General features: G+C 40.4%; 1 protein-coding gene across 1 annotated transcript in view; it reads left to right on the top strand.

The window, feature by feature from the left end:
* Positions 1 to 16200, top strand: part of slc1a7a (solute carrier family 1 member 7a) — a 71808-nt gene that overhangs the window by 27613 nt on the left and 27995 nt on the right. Inside the window, exon 3 of the mRNA XM_034103798.1 lies at positions 7983 to 8198. Coding sequence (XP_033959689.1) covers positions 7983 to 8198 — 216 coding nt within the window. The remainder of the gene's footprint in view (positions 1 to 7982; positions 8199 to 16200) is intronic.

The raw sequence follows: 16200 nt of genomic DNA, 5'->3' as shown, positions 1-16200 counted from the left end.
TGATGGAGAATGATCTGTCGCCATGCCAACGGCATTTGATGACATCCCATAATATGCTTAGATGTGTTGATGGCTGCATCGTTACCAAACCTGTGAAGTTTTGGGCCGTTTGGAGCATTTTCACTGAAGTTATGAGAAAAACGTGTTTCATGGCGAGCATTGTGTTGCAACAGCATGTCCCGTAGATGTCTTCACGGCTGGACTGTTAGCACACATATGAAGTTTGAGCACTTTTTGAACATTTTCACGACATCATGTTTTATGGCCACGGCATTTGAAAAAACCCCATAATTGACGTAGAGCTGTTGAGGGCTGGACCGGTTATATACAAGCAAAGTTTGGCGGACGATCGGACCGTGTCCATTGAACTTACAGCGACATCGTGCTTCATAGCGAGTGGTCTGTCGCCATGGCAACGGCATTTGATGACACCCCATAATACGGTTAGATGCGTTGATGGCTGCATCGTTACCAAACCTGTGAAGTTTGGGGCCGTTTGGAGGAGTTTCACTGAAGTTATGAGAAAACCGTGTTTCAAGGTGAGCATTGTGTTGCCATGGCAACGGTATTTGAAGAAACCCCATAATTTACGTAGAGCTGTTGAGGGCTGGACCGGTGATATACAAGCAAAGTTTGGGGGACGATCGGACCGTGTCCATTGGACTTACAGCGACATCGTTTTTCATGGCAAGTGGTCTGTCGCCATGGCAACGGCATTTGATGACACCCCATAATACGCTTAGATGCATTGATGGCTGCATCGTTACCAAACCTGTCAATGTGACATCATCGTGTTCCATGACACAGGTGTTTATATTTGAGCTAACGACGACAGCTGTGTGTCACCAATAATGTATACAATAGGTGGAAAATGTAGAAGTCAGTATGATGTCTCCATCAGACAGAAAAGAATAGGCTCAGACAGTCTGTTAAACTCCAGTGACCACCTCGTTAGCTCAAACACGAACACCTGTGTGTGATGACATCATCGTGTTCCATGACACAGGTGTTTATATTTGAGCTAACGAGGTGTGCAGAGATCAAAGGTTTCCATTGTTCTGAATGAGAGATAAATCTCTTACATGTGAACGTTTTGTCGAAGAACCGTAACAGATATCTGTGAAATTTCAAAACGTTAAGCATGTCAAGGAAGTTGAGTATCTGAAGTGTAATGTTTGTGTAGTTTCGGGTTAATAATGTGGCCTTTTTGGCAGTTTAACTAAAGGTGTGCGGCTGCTACTGTGAGGAAATATCAGCCTGAAATTACAATGGGCTTTAATGGAGGCATGTTGAAAGTTGTTGTCACTTCATGCCCTCAAGAGGCATTTTGATTAATTATTTTTTTCTTATTTATTTATCATTTTTCAAGCGAGATGTTTTCCTACGTTTGTCATGAAAAATTATGTCTCAGGAATCTAGGGTTTGGGAAATATGGTAGTTTTAAAAACAAATATGAAGGCAAATTTCAAACTGTCCTCCACTCTAGCTGTGACATCACGTACTCTGCCTTAACGAGCTGCGCAATGTTAAAGTTAAAAATGTGATGAATTATGGGCTATATCTCTGGAATTATGAAAGTTATGAATGAATAAAGCAATAGCCATCGATTCCCGACCGAGCTGAACGTTTTGATGTTTGAACGGAGTTTCTGCGATGTGGAATGTGGGAGATACTCATACTGATATTCTGCACAAACTGTGCTGTTGTATTTGCTGTAAAGTGTCTTTACTGTAGGTTAATTTTTATTATATGTACAACACTTTGGCTCGACCAAAAATCATTTAAAAATGTGCTATATAAATAAAACTTGATTTGATTTGATTTGAGAAGAAGAGCGCCAAAATAACAGGAGGAATAATAAAGAATGTTGTGCGTAGAAGAACAGATAGTTGGAATGCTGTTAACACGTATTATTCATTTCATGATGTTGCAAGTTCATGGAAAAGTCATGGATTCCTGTTTGACTATGTTTGCCCATTAGTAGTTACTTCTAGTAGTGCCAAACAGCTAGATCCTGACATGATGAGATTTAAATTAGTCCTGAAGGATAAAATGGTGAGACTACCATGAAGTAGAAAATCCCTGCTGAAACAAAGACCAGTGTCATTACCACATGTCATGGATGACCCCTCTCCAAGGAGCCTCAGCCTTCTAATTTTCATCTTGACGAAGGATTACTGTAATGCTCTTGCTCAGCGAAGGTGGGCCGCTACCAGCGGTTCCGTGGGCGGTATGCGGAGCAGGCCGAGCTTCTCCATTCCGTCACAGTCTAGGAAGGAGGCACCCTGGATTGGGACCTTGTTGCTGAAGGGCCGGTCTCTCCACGAGACCGACACCTCATCCAACATCTCCGGGAAGACCGGAAGGAGTTGCCTCTTCGTCCGCGCTGCTTGGGGAAAATGTTTCCCCTCGTAGCGGGACCTGAAGGTCTCCTTGGCCATTTCAGGCCACGGGACGTTGAGTCTGGCCGCAGCGCGTTTACGCACGGCCTGCAGGTCCATGCTCAGACCGGGCGAAGCTGGTGTGCTAACGCCCGGGAGAGCAGCCTGAGCCGATGACATGAAGGTGTCCTCTTCCTGTTCATCCGACTCGGACAGGAGGAATGCCAAGCCGTCCTCTTCTTCGTCCTCCTCGAGGACATCCTCCGCGGGTGAGACCATGGTGAGGTCTAACCGGGAGCCCCAGTTTGGTAAAGCGTGGGGACCCGTTCCCGCGTGTCTTGCCGTCACCGGGACCCGGCCTGCCAGGGTAGCGGGATTCCGGTTCTGTGGCCATCGCAGATAATGAGCCCCAGACCGTCACGGAGAGGGGTTCACTCTCTGTGGCGGACGCCCCCGTGTCTTGACTGCCGGCCGGCGGGTCAGTGGACATGGGGGGGTCCTGCTCCGACAGGCTAGCTTGTCGTGCTAACCGTCGGCGGAGGCTCTTTACGGTGAAGCGGACACAATGTCCGCACGAGCCGGGGTTGTCGATAGCGCCTCGGGCGTGTTCCAGCCTGAGGCAGGACGAACAGACCTGGTGTGTGTCTGCGCCCGAGATCTTCAACCCGCAGCCGCAGAGTCGAGCCACAGAGTCGAGCCACAGAGTCGAGCCACAGAGTCGAGCCACCGAGTCCCTGACTCCTCTGGTGTGAGGGAGAGGGGCGTCCATCCTGGTCGCCTCGTGGCGTGGAGAGGGCTCGCTCTCGACAGGTAGGATGGGAGAAAAATATGTTACCACCCTGTCCTTAATCCGGAGAAAATGACGGTGTGGGTCTTTTATTCCCGGAGAATACTGACTGGTGTGGCAGTATGCTCCTTTAATCCTTTCTTCCTCCGTGGAGAAGAGAAAAGAAAAAACTTCCTCGCTACCGTGGTGTCGATAGAGAGGGAGCGAGCTAGCAACAGGTGCGTTGCTAGCTTAAAAAATCAGACCTACCTTACTTTCCCGGGGAGAGAAGGGCGAGGTCAATTTGAATACTAACTGCGTTAGTACTACCGTCTTCCTGCGAAGCAGAAGGAGTAGCCGGCGAGCGCCCGTCGACCGAAATGGGTATTTGGGTTCAGTCTGTGGACCGTTAAGCTTGTCCGGCTACTGTAGAGATGTGCTCTGAAGCGAGAAGAGGTGTTTGAATGATGCATGCGTCGTGGCGCAAGCTACTTATAGGGGGTGAATTCCCTGACGCTGACGTCAAGATCAACAGCCAATCAGGATTGGCGTAATGAGATTGATGCTTCTGTTTGCTCCGCGATGAGGCGCATCCCATAGTGAGACATCGAACAGAGTGTTATGAATGAGAACTGTCAACAGTCATACCGACTTCGAGAATTGACTTTTTTTTTAATAAATTATAAATAGCTAAATGTAAATCAGCCTTTAAATGGTGAAGAAACATACTACTCTGTAAAAGAGAACATGAAGATGGAAATGAAAGTGGAAAGTTTGGACAATGAACAGTTTTTTTCCTGCCGTTGGAGATATCCCCAACACTTACTCCATTAAAATTCCAAACATTTTGCAGACTACTAAAGGCGAAAAAGAGCAAAGATATATCTCATATCATCATGAACTTGAAGAATTATCTCCGATACTGCAGTTCATCTGAGCTTTACATAAAGGTTTCAGTGTCTTTTGGCTCCTTGCTTAGATTTTTCTGGCCTTTAGGGTGATAATATCTTTGTGATGTTTGCAGTGCTATCCACATTGTTTGAGACATTTGTAAAGTAACATCTGGATACATCCACCAGCGAGAGTGATGGAATAACACATTTAGTTTTTTCATCAAATTAAAAAAGTATTTTTGTAAGGATGTGTGTATGAGTGCAGTTTTTCTGGAATTAGTGGGTGTCATTAAAATAATCAATGCATTGGAGTTAAGTACAGAACCCATTAAATATTACCACGGGTGCTTATATATCCAAACAAAATTAACTGCTGACTGCAGCAACTGATGTGAATAATTTGGCCTGCCCTGAGATAAAAAAAAAAGAAACGTTGTCAGTTTAATTACTATATTTGTATCTGCTCACTTTGAAGCTTTTATCAGCATTTTTATGAAGTCACCTCAGAAGACCGTAGCACATAAAAAAACAAGACCGGCAGAAAAAAACAGCATTTCACTCTAATGTTTTTTTCATCAGATTTAAATGCACAGACTGAAGGGCAGGAGGAACAGGAGGGCATTATGTAAATCCCTAGAACAGCCAATGCAATATTTTCCCAGTTTTTGAGCTCCTGGCTGCAGTTTTTTCCCCAAAGAGCTGCAGTAAAAAAAAATGTGAACTCTGCACCAAACATCTGTACATACAATTCAATGTGAGCAGTTTGTCTACCATTTTCCAGAAGATAGATGTTCTGTTGAGCCATCACTCCACTACAGTGTGACTATCTACTGTTGACTGTTTGATTTTCCATTCTGAGATTGTCTTATCTGAGGGAAGATGAAAAGCCTCTTGGTTTTCACTGCTTTGGAGCAAGGTGTATTCACACACACTGTGTTTCTTCCTGACATTAACATTCCAGTCATATCCCAACACTTGATTCAAGCTTCCAACAAATAAGTCAAAGCTGGATGGAGTTTTTTGTGTGTCACGGTTAACACGTTGGATGGAATATCTCGGTCATGTCGGTCTATTTGCTGCAGTCTGTTATACTGGTAATAAGAATGTCATGATCAAATCCTCGCTAATCAAGCATGCATCCTTTGGTTTCATACCATCATTTACCATATAATAGCCCAATCTATGACCACTAATGCATTCAATCCAAGTCCTTCATTTGACATAGGCTGCAATTTATTGCCTATGTACAATATCTCTGGGATATCTTTTCAAGGAAAATCATTGACAGAGTTCACTAAAAAAAAAGGCATCATCTCAAGGTCAATTATGAAATTCATAAATAAAGAGCTGTTTGTAATGTAATTATAAGGCTTTATTAGCCCTTTTCAATAACAGGGAGGAAAGGGATTTCTCCTTGAAAGGTTTCGCTGTACTCAACGTAAGAAGAAAATGCCTGATTATAATACTTAATAATAATAATCCTAGTAAGTGCAAGGTCACCTGCAGATCCACATCCCCTAAGGAACAGGAGATTCAATTTGCACCTGGACTACCTGTAACATTTATAAAAAAAATGAACATTGATCGATAAACTAATAGAATAAATTAAGGCCATGGTGACATGACAGGGAGCAAGTGGGTATTATATTTTATTCTTTACTTTTGACTCAGCATGTCCACATTTGTACTCACTTGAACGGAAATAGCCTGTTTGTTATGGAAGACAATCGTGACTTATTTATCCTACAGAGGTTGTGGAGAGTGCTTTTTTGCGACTCAACAGAAGCTCTACCGCCGAATCACTTGAGTGGTTGCACTTCAAGGAAAATAAATACACTCACTGGCTTACACTGACGAGCACCTCTAAAGCTCAGTTGGTTTAATTAAAATAGAAAAGTGGAGTGTAAAAACTGCAAGTTATGGCGTTTGATTAACGTCCTAGCTTGTATTAAGCGTGCACACTTGAGAATGTATGTCTTCCTTTGAGACTCAAACAAAAAAAAGCAAATACTAATAAGCATATTTTACAAAATGTCAACGGGAACTTTAAAGATTATTTTAGTTTTGAAAGAAGAAAAACCAAATTCTTTCTCTTGAGAAATTAACATGCTGCTTAAGCCTCTTGGTCTGGAATGGAACAAATATATTTTTTGTGGCTAATGTTAGCATAGATTACGTGACATAACTGAGTCACTGTCTTTATTACCCGTTTCCATGTATGTTACTGTTACAATATTACTATTACGATACCAGCATTTACAATTATCTTGGACTTGCAACTTGTGGCTACTTTTCGGTAAAAGTTAGTCTTGCTTAACCTCCCGTTATCGAGTAAGTAAAACAAGATGGTCGTCATTCTAAACCTCGATCCTGAGCTAAAAGTGGACAAGGTACAAAGCATCATCACATTTAATATAAACATATTTATGGACATCAATATACTTTAGCTGGTTAATACTTTTATTCTGCAGTAAGCGCCCTCTTATGGTGAAACCCTGCAATTGAATAAATGGCTGGGATTAAGGAAACATCCAGCTGTCAGTTGGCCTCCAACTGGGAGGGGGGAACCTTAGTGGCTATATGGAAACAAATTTGACAATCACTTCCAATTACGTTATACTCAATTAAGGACATTGCAATTTTATTATTGTACGTAATTAGCACACAGGTCTGCCACATCCGATAAAATAACAGTCTGGAAGCTAGAAGAAAATCACACAAAGTTTCAAGACGAACAAACCCCAAGGCTATAGTTATGATTACAATTGTACTTGCCATGTTCAAGCACAGGTATTATTTTTGTTACAGACAGCTATGTACAAAAAGGACACTGGACTAGTTTGAAGTGAAAGACTCATACGGAGTGGAAGAACAGCTCATGTCCCAGGAGGTTGCATTCAAGGATCTCTCTAAAATACATTTTTAGCTTCCTCCGAAATAAAAGTGATTCAGCACTGATTAATTTACCATATTCTGAGACAGATTTGCTGCGCATCTGTGGGCACTTTACAGGTAAAACATCAGTGTGAAACCAATTATATATACTTTTAGTCAACATTGGGAAAATCAAAAGGTACTCCAATGTCTCAGCATTTTGGAGATACACACTTTAACATCCCTATGACTAACCATCCTTAGTGTGACTGTGAGGGAGAGGAGACGAAGGGGTTCCATTTCAGGGATGGTAAAAGGGGAAAGATGAGGTGGAGCAAAGACTCAGAAGACCCATCCACTTTTAGCAGCAAAAATATATTGTTATTCCAGCTGAAGATGAAGTAGAAAATAATTCCCGCTCCCTCTTGCTGCGGCTCTATTTCCTCTATTTCTATTTACATCTTCCCACGAATTAGATGTGTTCCATTTTGACCCCCGCTGAGAAGTAGCCGGTGTTAAATGAAAGCTTCACTTTTTGTTGATCCACAGTCACGACTTCTGTGCAGTGAAAATGGTAATTGGATCAGGATGACTCAAAGAGGCTTCTTGAGTTTAATTCGGTGGTGTCATCAGGTCAAAGCTGTATGGCATTGACATATGAAGAAAAAATCAAAGGCTTTTATTTTTTCTTCATGGCTTTGTGCCTGTAGGATCATTTTTGCAGGTGTCTTTTGAATCTAATGGTTCTAAGTGTGAAGTAGTTGTTAACGGAAGTTAATATTTTTAATTTGTTTCTATGACCTTGTGACTCTCAATTATGCAATTTAGTGCCACTTGTTTATTTGCTCAATAAAACCTTTGAATCCAAATTGACTCTAAATGAGTTGGCGGAACATCTCCCAACAGCATGCCAATGAGCTATCCAGTCTTTTCAAATTGTACACCTCCAAAAAACAAAAGCAGAACATAGTCATTCACAAAGGCCTTCGTGATTTCTAAAGTGAACCTCTTCTTTCTTGTCTTGTCTTTTTTGTCTCCTCATTCTTTCTCTTCTTCTCCATTCTTCAGTTTAATGTCAGGTCTGGCTGCTTTAGACGCCAAGTGCTCCAGCCGCCTGGGCATCATGACCATCTCCTACTACCTCTGGACCACCTTTGTTGCCGTGGTAGTGGGCATCCTCATGGTTTACATTATCCACCCGGGCGGAGCCGCTCAGAAGGAAGACTCTGATGGAAGCATGAAGCCGATGACCAGCTCTGCTGACGCTCTGCTGGATCTCATCCGGTAAGAGGCTGGAGCTAACATAATAATAATAATAATAATAATAATAATAATAATAATAATAATAATACATTACATTTTTTGTTAGAGCGCTTTTACAGGTGCTCAAAGCGCTTTACAAGTACACATTACACATTTTAGACATGTAAGAGTCATTACTGCGGACATTACCCACAGGAGCAAATGCGGGTAAAGTGTCTTGCCCAAGGACACAACGGCCTGACGCAGTGGCGGCCGAAGCGGGATTCGAACTGGAGTTCACCAATGCCCCTTGATCTGATGACCAACGCTCTAACCACTGCGCCAAAACCGCCCAAAACATGCCAGCTCAGAGGAAACTGTTATTAATCTAATCAGAAAGTACTAATTTAAAAGGTCTCTTATCTTGCAACATGTACTTTTTAATGTCCTTTATACATAAATATGTGTCCCTGGTATGTCAGGGAACTCACAAAGTGTCAGAAAACAAAACCCTCTCTCTTTTCCTCCTTACCCAAATCTCTAAAAACGGGGGTACAACGGAGCTGATCCAGATTTGCGTTCGAAATGACGTAATATTGGAAATTTGGACCCACGCCCACTATCAGAAACAATGCACGACGTGTTTTGTACGTAATATGGTCTTTGTTTACATGAGCAAGCATCGCTAACACTCAGAGCTAACCTGTAGCCTACTAGAGAGATTATGTGTAAAAAAGCAGGAAATAATAAAAGGAACTCACCTTGTGGTAAACCCGCGAGAGAAAAAGCATTTGAGCTCCATACTGTTTCAGAAATAATCCTTGATGTGTTTTGGAACATGATACGGTGTTTAATCACGGCAGCATAGCTGTATCTCAACCCAGTCTCACGGCATTTCGTGTTATAGTCACGACATGTACTCTATTGATTCGTGTTCACCAACACGATTTTCCCCTTTTTTTCGTGTCACACAGAACGATTTTAAAAGCAATGTATTTCTATTGTTAGTATGTTTCGTGCCTGTACCACGTCTTTTTGTCCGGTCGGGTCTTGGAAGACCGGAAGCTGTGTGGTTCATAAAAACATTTTCTTACTCAATATCAAGCCACGATTATTGTTTTTATTTTAAATTGTATAATGTTGGACTTTTTTTGCCGTCCGTGAGGAAAATAAATGGGGCTCAGAATACTGAAATCTGTATTTTTTAAATATTTTTTTCCTTCTAATTTGTTATTATTTTCTAAATAATAATAATTATTTACTCAACAATAACACACAATTATCCTGGCTTTTTTGCCGTCCGTCAGGAACTGAATTTCAAAATAAAGTAACCGGAAACAGACGTAGGCGATAGAGAGGCGAAGTCCCTCCCTCTCCGGTGGACCTCCGTGGGACCTTATTTCGGAAATATTATGTATTATGTAGGAAGGGGGGTAGCAATAAAGATAACACCATTAAACAGTTACACAACATCATGGGCGTAGGAAGCATCCTGAATTTAGGGGGGACATTTTTAACGGGGGGTGTGTGGGTCACCCCCCACGAAAAAAAAAAAATAGATTTTAGATAGCATGAGGAAAATGATTACATTTTGTAATTTCATCCAGTAGTGAAGAAAGGAAACATATTTGATTATTAATTCAGAGCCGTCTTTGAATGAATAAAAAGCAGTTTAAATGCCCATTTGGTACATTTATATGCAACAATAAATATTTGAGAGTGCATTGAGAGATATTGTTGTGGAGAGTCATTTATATATAAATCGCAAAATACATTTGTGAAGCCTTCTGTGAGCATTTATTAATATTGAGACTGATCTGACTCCATACAGATGTTAAGTTCACCTAGGAATTGTATCATTGACTTAAATGTTCAAATAAATGTTGCTCTTCCATCTATATTGGTCATATGATGCCCCTTGACTATAATACTACAGTTATTACCGGGGATAACTGTAGGCTATTTTTATTATATGTACAGCACTTTGGCTCGACCAAAAATCGTTTATAAATGTGCTATATAAATAAAACTTGATTTGAAATGTTTCCTGTTCAATATCCCCACTGATTTCCTTAACATTCTGGGATGAGAGTCCACATCACAATTTACTCTAAACTGTCATTTCCCTTTCATCACTCACCTCAGCAACGGACCTCTCTCCACTGTCCCTGTGTTCTGCCTCTGACTCACTCTCAAGCGCCTAGATGTCAAGAGAGGTGGTGAAGTGATAATTATTTATTGAGCAGTATACTCTTTCACATTGAATCATAACAAGTCATACTGAATGTAAATACAACTGACTCTAAAGTAAGTCCCAGTCTGTGACATTGGACATTTTGAAGACTCAAAGTCCCAAGCAGTAGGTAGAATATTAGCTAGTCTATGTAATGTGCACAGAAAATAAATAGTTAACTGAATACTGGGATGGAAATTGCCTATAAGCACTCAGTAAAACATAAACACACACAAAAAGCTTCTGAATGATAAGAAGTATAATTCAAATATAATGCACATTACCATTTTGAGAGAGAGTACCGAAGTTAAAGAATTCAGAAAATAATCTCTTATCGAACTGAGGCTCCAGTAAAACACACTGACTGCATCTCTACATGGACATCATGGTGTTTACATGAGCACAGAGAGATCGGGTTATTCATTTTCCCTGTTTACATGATAAATACTAGTAACCTGGCATTTCGATGCCTTTTCTCATCTAAACTATTCTGTATTTGTGTCTCTCTATCATGACATAAAGACGAAACTCCTCTCCATAAGTGAGCCGCCGCCGCCGCCATCACTGTTAACTGATTAACTTCTACCAGCTGATGACTTACTTTCCTCTTCTTTGAAAAAAATGTTCTTATGTTCATGTTGTCTGGGGGAGAAAACATATCAAACCAAGAGATCGTCAGCTTTGATTTCTGCTGTATTAAAGGGAAATGGAAACACTTTTCAAACTGCTTTCCATGCGACAATATTCCCATTAGGAAATGTATTTATCTAGTCTATTTCCAATGTAAACGATCGAGATACGCGAATTTACTTTTTGAAATACGTGCCTAATGACCATGGGCGCTTCCATTGCTCCGGGACTTTTCCAGTGACGTCACTGAGTGGGTACGGCTTCCTGGGCCAACGCTCAATAACAAACAACATGGCGTGCAATGCACCAGTAGTTTACATTACAAGAAAACGGTCGTCGCCAGGAGTTTATTGTATTGACCCAGGCTGCACAAATGGATTTTATACGAAGAAGGAAGAAGTACATTTCCATAGGCTGCCACTAAAGGATGAGAAGCTGCTCAAAGTCCAGTCTGGATGCCTGGTTCAATACAAAACATCGGATTTGAAGCCAGGATCTGTTCCCACAATATTCGATTTCTCAACGTATGCAGTCGGGAACACCGATCGTCCCAGCACGTCGGCCGCGCAAGACAATGACAGTGTCAACAAACGTGAAGTTCGAGCCACCAAACGAGTTGCTTCAGCTGCCGAGAGAGAGGTAAATATTGCAGCACTACCAGATTACTAGCTCACACATGTATTTACTGACACAGTGTGACCTTATTAATTAACGCAATCGCGTCCAAACTAAATGGTAGCTATTATTATGACGTACAATAGAGAATTGGGGGTGTTCTATAGCTCAACTAATTAAACTGGCATACACACGCTCATCTGTCGAAAACAGCCCTAAAAAGGCTAGTATTGCGGGACTAGGTGTTCAATGGATGGTATTGCAGGACCCAGAGCGCACGGAGCACAGAGCGGACAGCAGATAACGGAATTGCAGTTGTATTGCTTATAGATTATCAGAACATTTCAAAGGGGACACAGCCCCATTGTATATTAACCTATGGATTAACTACATCATCGTTTTTATCGTTGTAATGCCATTGAAGACCAGTTTAGACCAGACAATGAGGAAGGTAAGCCGTTAGCCTAGCGTATGTTAGTACCTAGCGCCACTTGTTTTGATGTACGTTTTTGTTGATAACCTCGCGAGTTTGTATCTTTCAGTGTTGAGGTGGGCACCGTTCGATTCTGTGTCTCCTTGCGATCATAAACGATGTGTTGGATGTGCGGCTAGGATAAGTAATAAGGGAGCTAGGAGTGATTTTCGGTGCAGTAATAAGTTAGCATTGTTCGCTCGGGGCTAATTCAGAGGCTCACTGTTAGCATTGTGTTTTTTTTTGTTTTTTTATTCCGGATCGTATGCCACTCTATTCGACCGAATCGGTTCATACGCATAGGCCACGGGATGCCTGGTAACTGTAGATGCTTCCACATCAATGTCATTCCACATCAATGTCATTCAAAACGTCGATCTCATTGCAAAATTCCTCCATCGCTGCCATATCTGCTACGTTGTGTATGGATACCCGGAGCGAAGACCCATCCAGTGACGTCACCATGTGGGACTCCCCTAATGGCGGCGGCCTGGTCCCGGAATTCCCCACCCGGCCGGCGGATAATAAATTTTCTTTTGGCGAGTAATATCATATACAATAAATATTACGATCAATATCCATTGTAAAATGAATAAACTACCGGAATATTATAACTGTAATTGGTGTTTCCTTTCCCCTTTAACCATTTCCTGAACATTTGGTGTGTGTGCCTTACCTCCGTTACCGGCATCGCTTCATACAACAGATCTGAGCTGTCCAACTATGACAACAGTCCTTGAACATGCGCGCTATGTGAGAATCTGCCTTGGTACAAAGTAGCAGTGAAAACATGGTACGGAGTTTCATTGATTTGGGCATTCTCTCAATAAGCAAGTGGAATGGATTTGATAGTGAAGCACTGACACAGCGCTCTACAAAGTGCGGCGAGTGGAGAGACCGATTCACGGACTTTCCACATGGTAAAAGTGGGGGGGTCTAAACTAATCATTTGAAAAAGTGGGGGGGACTTGTCCCACCCTCATATAATGGCTGCGACGCCCATGCACAACATAACAGAAATAATATCGATAGCAGCTTCCCTAGCAACCACCTTGGTAACAATGAAAACGTTGTATAGACACAATTTCCTGAAGTAATCTTCGTAATAACTAGCAAACTAAAGATCATGTACATCCACTGCACACATAATCTGAAATAACAACTCATATTTCTCGCATCAAATGACATCAAAACGCATTTTAATGGCCAAACTAACTTTAAAATAGGCCTTTTCCACCGAGAATAAAACGAAGTTCGGCCATGTTTTTTTTTTCTGCAGGGAGAAATTTGAAGATCACGTGACATAGACGCCAGCCATTGGAATGAATGGTGAAAAAAAACGTAGGGAGCCTACAATTTCAGAAGCGTTTTTGTAGAAATACTACGTCCTACGTTGTGGACCAACGTAGTTATTACACGTTTTTTTGTGAGACTGGGTTGGATTACTCAAGATCCTCAACTATGGTTGAAGCTCGTGATTGGATGTTTTAGCCGCAATGCACGTTGGGATATGGTGTGTATGCGATATGAAATCCGAAAACATTTAAAAAAATAAATAATAATACTTTAAACCGAGTGTGCTTGCTTTTCTCTTTGAAAGTCATCACATAACGGCATTGTAATACACGGTTCGGCTGCATTAAATATTACACATCTGCCGTAGTTCTTTATTTATAGAGCCCTGATTAGAAGACTTCTAGACAAACAGGAAGAACTGCCACCGGAACAGAATACGTGACGTGGATCATAAATATATCAGCAATTAAACAACATCTTCCATTTCTCTTCACACAATACGTCTCCTTGCAGTATCAACACTAATTCGGCTGACTTTTATATTTGATGCAATTGGTAGATAGGTAGCGGTGCACAACTGATAGACAGGGACTTGTAGTTTTTTAAGATATTATTGATTTTAAGAATATAAGAATGTAAATACTGAGTTGAGAGAATAGTCATGGGTTTTGGGTGATGGGAGACACATCTATGGATTCAGAATTTCAATAGCTTACCATTAAATTGCGGATATACCTTTCTGTCTGTGATGTTTATCAGATATTAATGTGTAGAAGTAAAACATGTCAAATAATATAGCAATATCCTGTAAAATTATGTGAAAACATGAATACAACTACACATCTTCAGATGTTATACATACATAAGTGTCCTACACTAATAATAAAATGTATAATTTGTTGTGTTAACACTTTAAACTTGACAGGTTTTCAACCCGCACCACCTAGTGGTTAAAGCACGTCATTGCATTTTTTTGTTGAATATGTTATATTTGATGAAAAAAATATTAAGATTACATACAAAATAGGGGGAAAGTAGAAGGTCAATGATAGAAATATAGAATATAAAATATCAAGAAGATACTGTAAGTGATCTCTACAATAAAACTGTTTAGTGCCGGATGTACAAAGATATTAATAGGAGGATGTGCAAAACAGAAAAACTAATTAACCTTTATTTAAACATTAAAGAATACTTTAGGTTAAGGTCTTCTTTTAAATAAGAAAAAAACTTTTGGGTTTCTACAGATAAATATTAAGCCTGACAAAGTACTTAACGTCTAATATATTGCTTTCCTGCAATGTTAATTATGTTGAAGCACTTATTTTAACTGATATTATACATATTAATTATACTCTTATAAGATGTATGTAGATAGTATAAGAAATGTGCAGAATATGACAGTTTAATGGTGGAGATATACACACATATTGATAGATGTCTTGTCATTGTTGAGGAACTTGCGATCCAAGTTTTTTGATTCATTGCATAACTACACCGTATTACATATGATATATAATAAACCTTAGAAAATCTTGAAAACTTGAAAGGGATGTGAAAAATAGCCATTATACAGTCTTTAATTAACTATTAGTAGAGAATAACGAGTAATGAATATGCTTTATAGGGATATGCAGATACATGTTTAGTCTTCTCAAGCACCAACTATCAAATATCTCGGGTGATTGTTGGCACTTGACAATCACCTTCCCTGAATTTTACTCAGGTGTAACTAAAGTCTGATTTTAAGGGTTGTTTATATTTCACATCATTAATCAGAATCTGCAAAGTAACTCAAATAAATGTAGTGGAGTAAAAATACCAGGTTAACCTCTGAATTGTAGTGGAGTATAACATGTAGTAACAATGAGCTGTCATGTGGGTATATATTAATGCTGCCCATTATGGATACAAGCGATTTTCACCCATTTAGTAATTACATGTTTTAAATTTGTACACACCAATGTGTTCCCTATCGCCTAAACCTCCAGGGCTGTATCCGATATCTTCTACATATAAAGACGGAGAAAGTAAAGAATAGAGTTTATGTTTAAATTAGGGCTGTCAGTCGATTAAAATATTTAATCGGGATTAATCGCATGATTGTCCATAGTTAATCGCGATTAATCGCAAATTAATCGCACATTTTTTATCTGTTCTAAATGTTCCTTAGAGGGATATTGTTCAAGTTTTTAATACTCTTATCAACATATGAGTGGACAAATATGCTGTATCCAAATGTTTGTTCATTATGATCAATGACAAATATTCTCATGAATATTAAACATAACAACCTCTGAACATTACAAATATCCGCAATTCAACCTGGAACCTCTCTCATACAATACAAAGTGTAAGTGTAAGTGTAAGTGTAAGTGTAAGTGTAAGTGTAGTGTGTGTGTGTGTGTGTGTGTGTGTGTGTGTGTGTGTGTGTGTGTGTGTGTGTGTGTGTGTGTGTGTGTGTGTGTGTGTGTGTGTGTGTGTGTGTGTGTGTGTGTGTGTGGCCTAGCATTATCCCCACTATACTTGTGGGGACCTAAATCTGTTTACACAGTCACGTGTGGGGACTCGCCTCCCTTATGGGGACAAATTGGAGGTCCCCATGAGGGGAATCAATAATTTTAGGGTGAAGACTTGGTTAGGTTTAGGATTAGAGTAAGGTTAAGGGTAAGGTTTAGGCATGTGTTGGTTATGGTTAGGATAAGTCTCCAGGAAATGCATGTAAGTCAATGTAATGTCCCCTGAAGTGATGTATACATTGTGTGTGTGTGTGTGTGTGTGTGTGTGTGTGTGTGTGT

Source organism: Pseudochaenichthys georgianus, chromosome 17 (genome assembly GCF_902827115.2).
Source record: "Pseudochaenichthys georgianus chromosome 17, fPseGeo1.2, whole genome shotgun sequence".
Taxonomy (NCBI): Eukaryota; Metazoa; Chordata; class Actinopteri; order Perciformes; family Channichthyidae; genus Pseudochaenichthys; species Pseudochaenichthys georgianus.
This window is presented reverse-complemented; position numbering and strand designations above follow the sequence as displayed.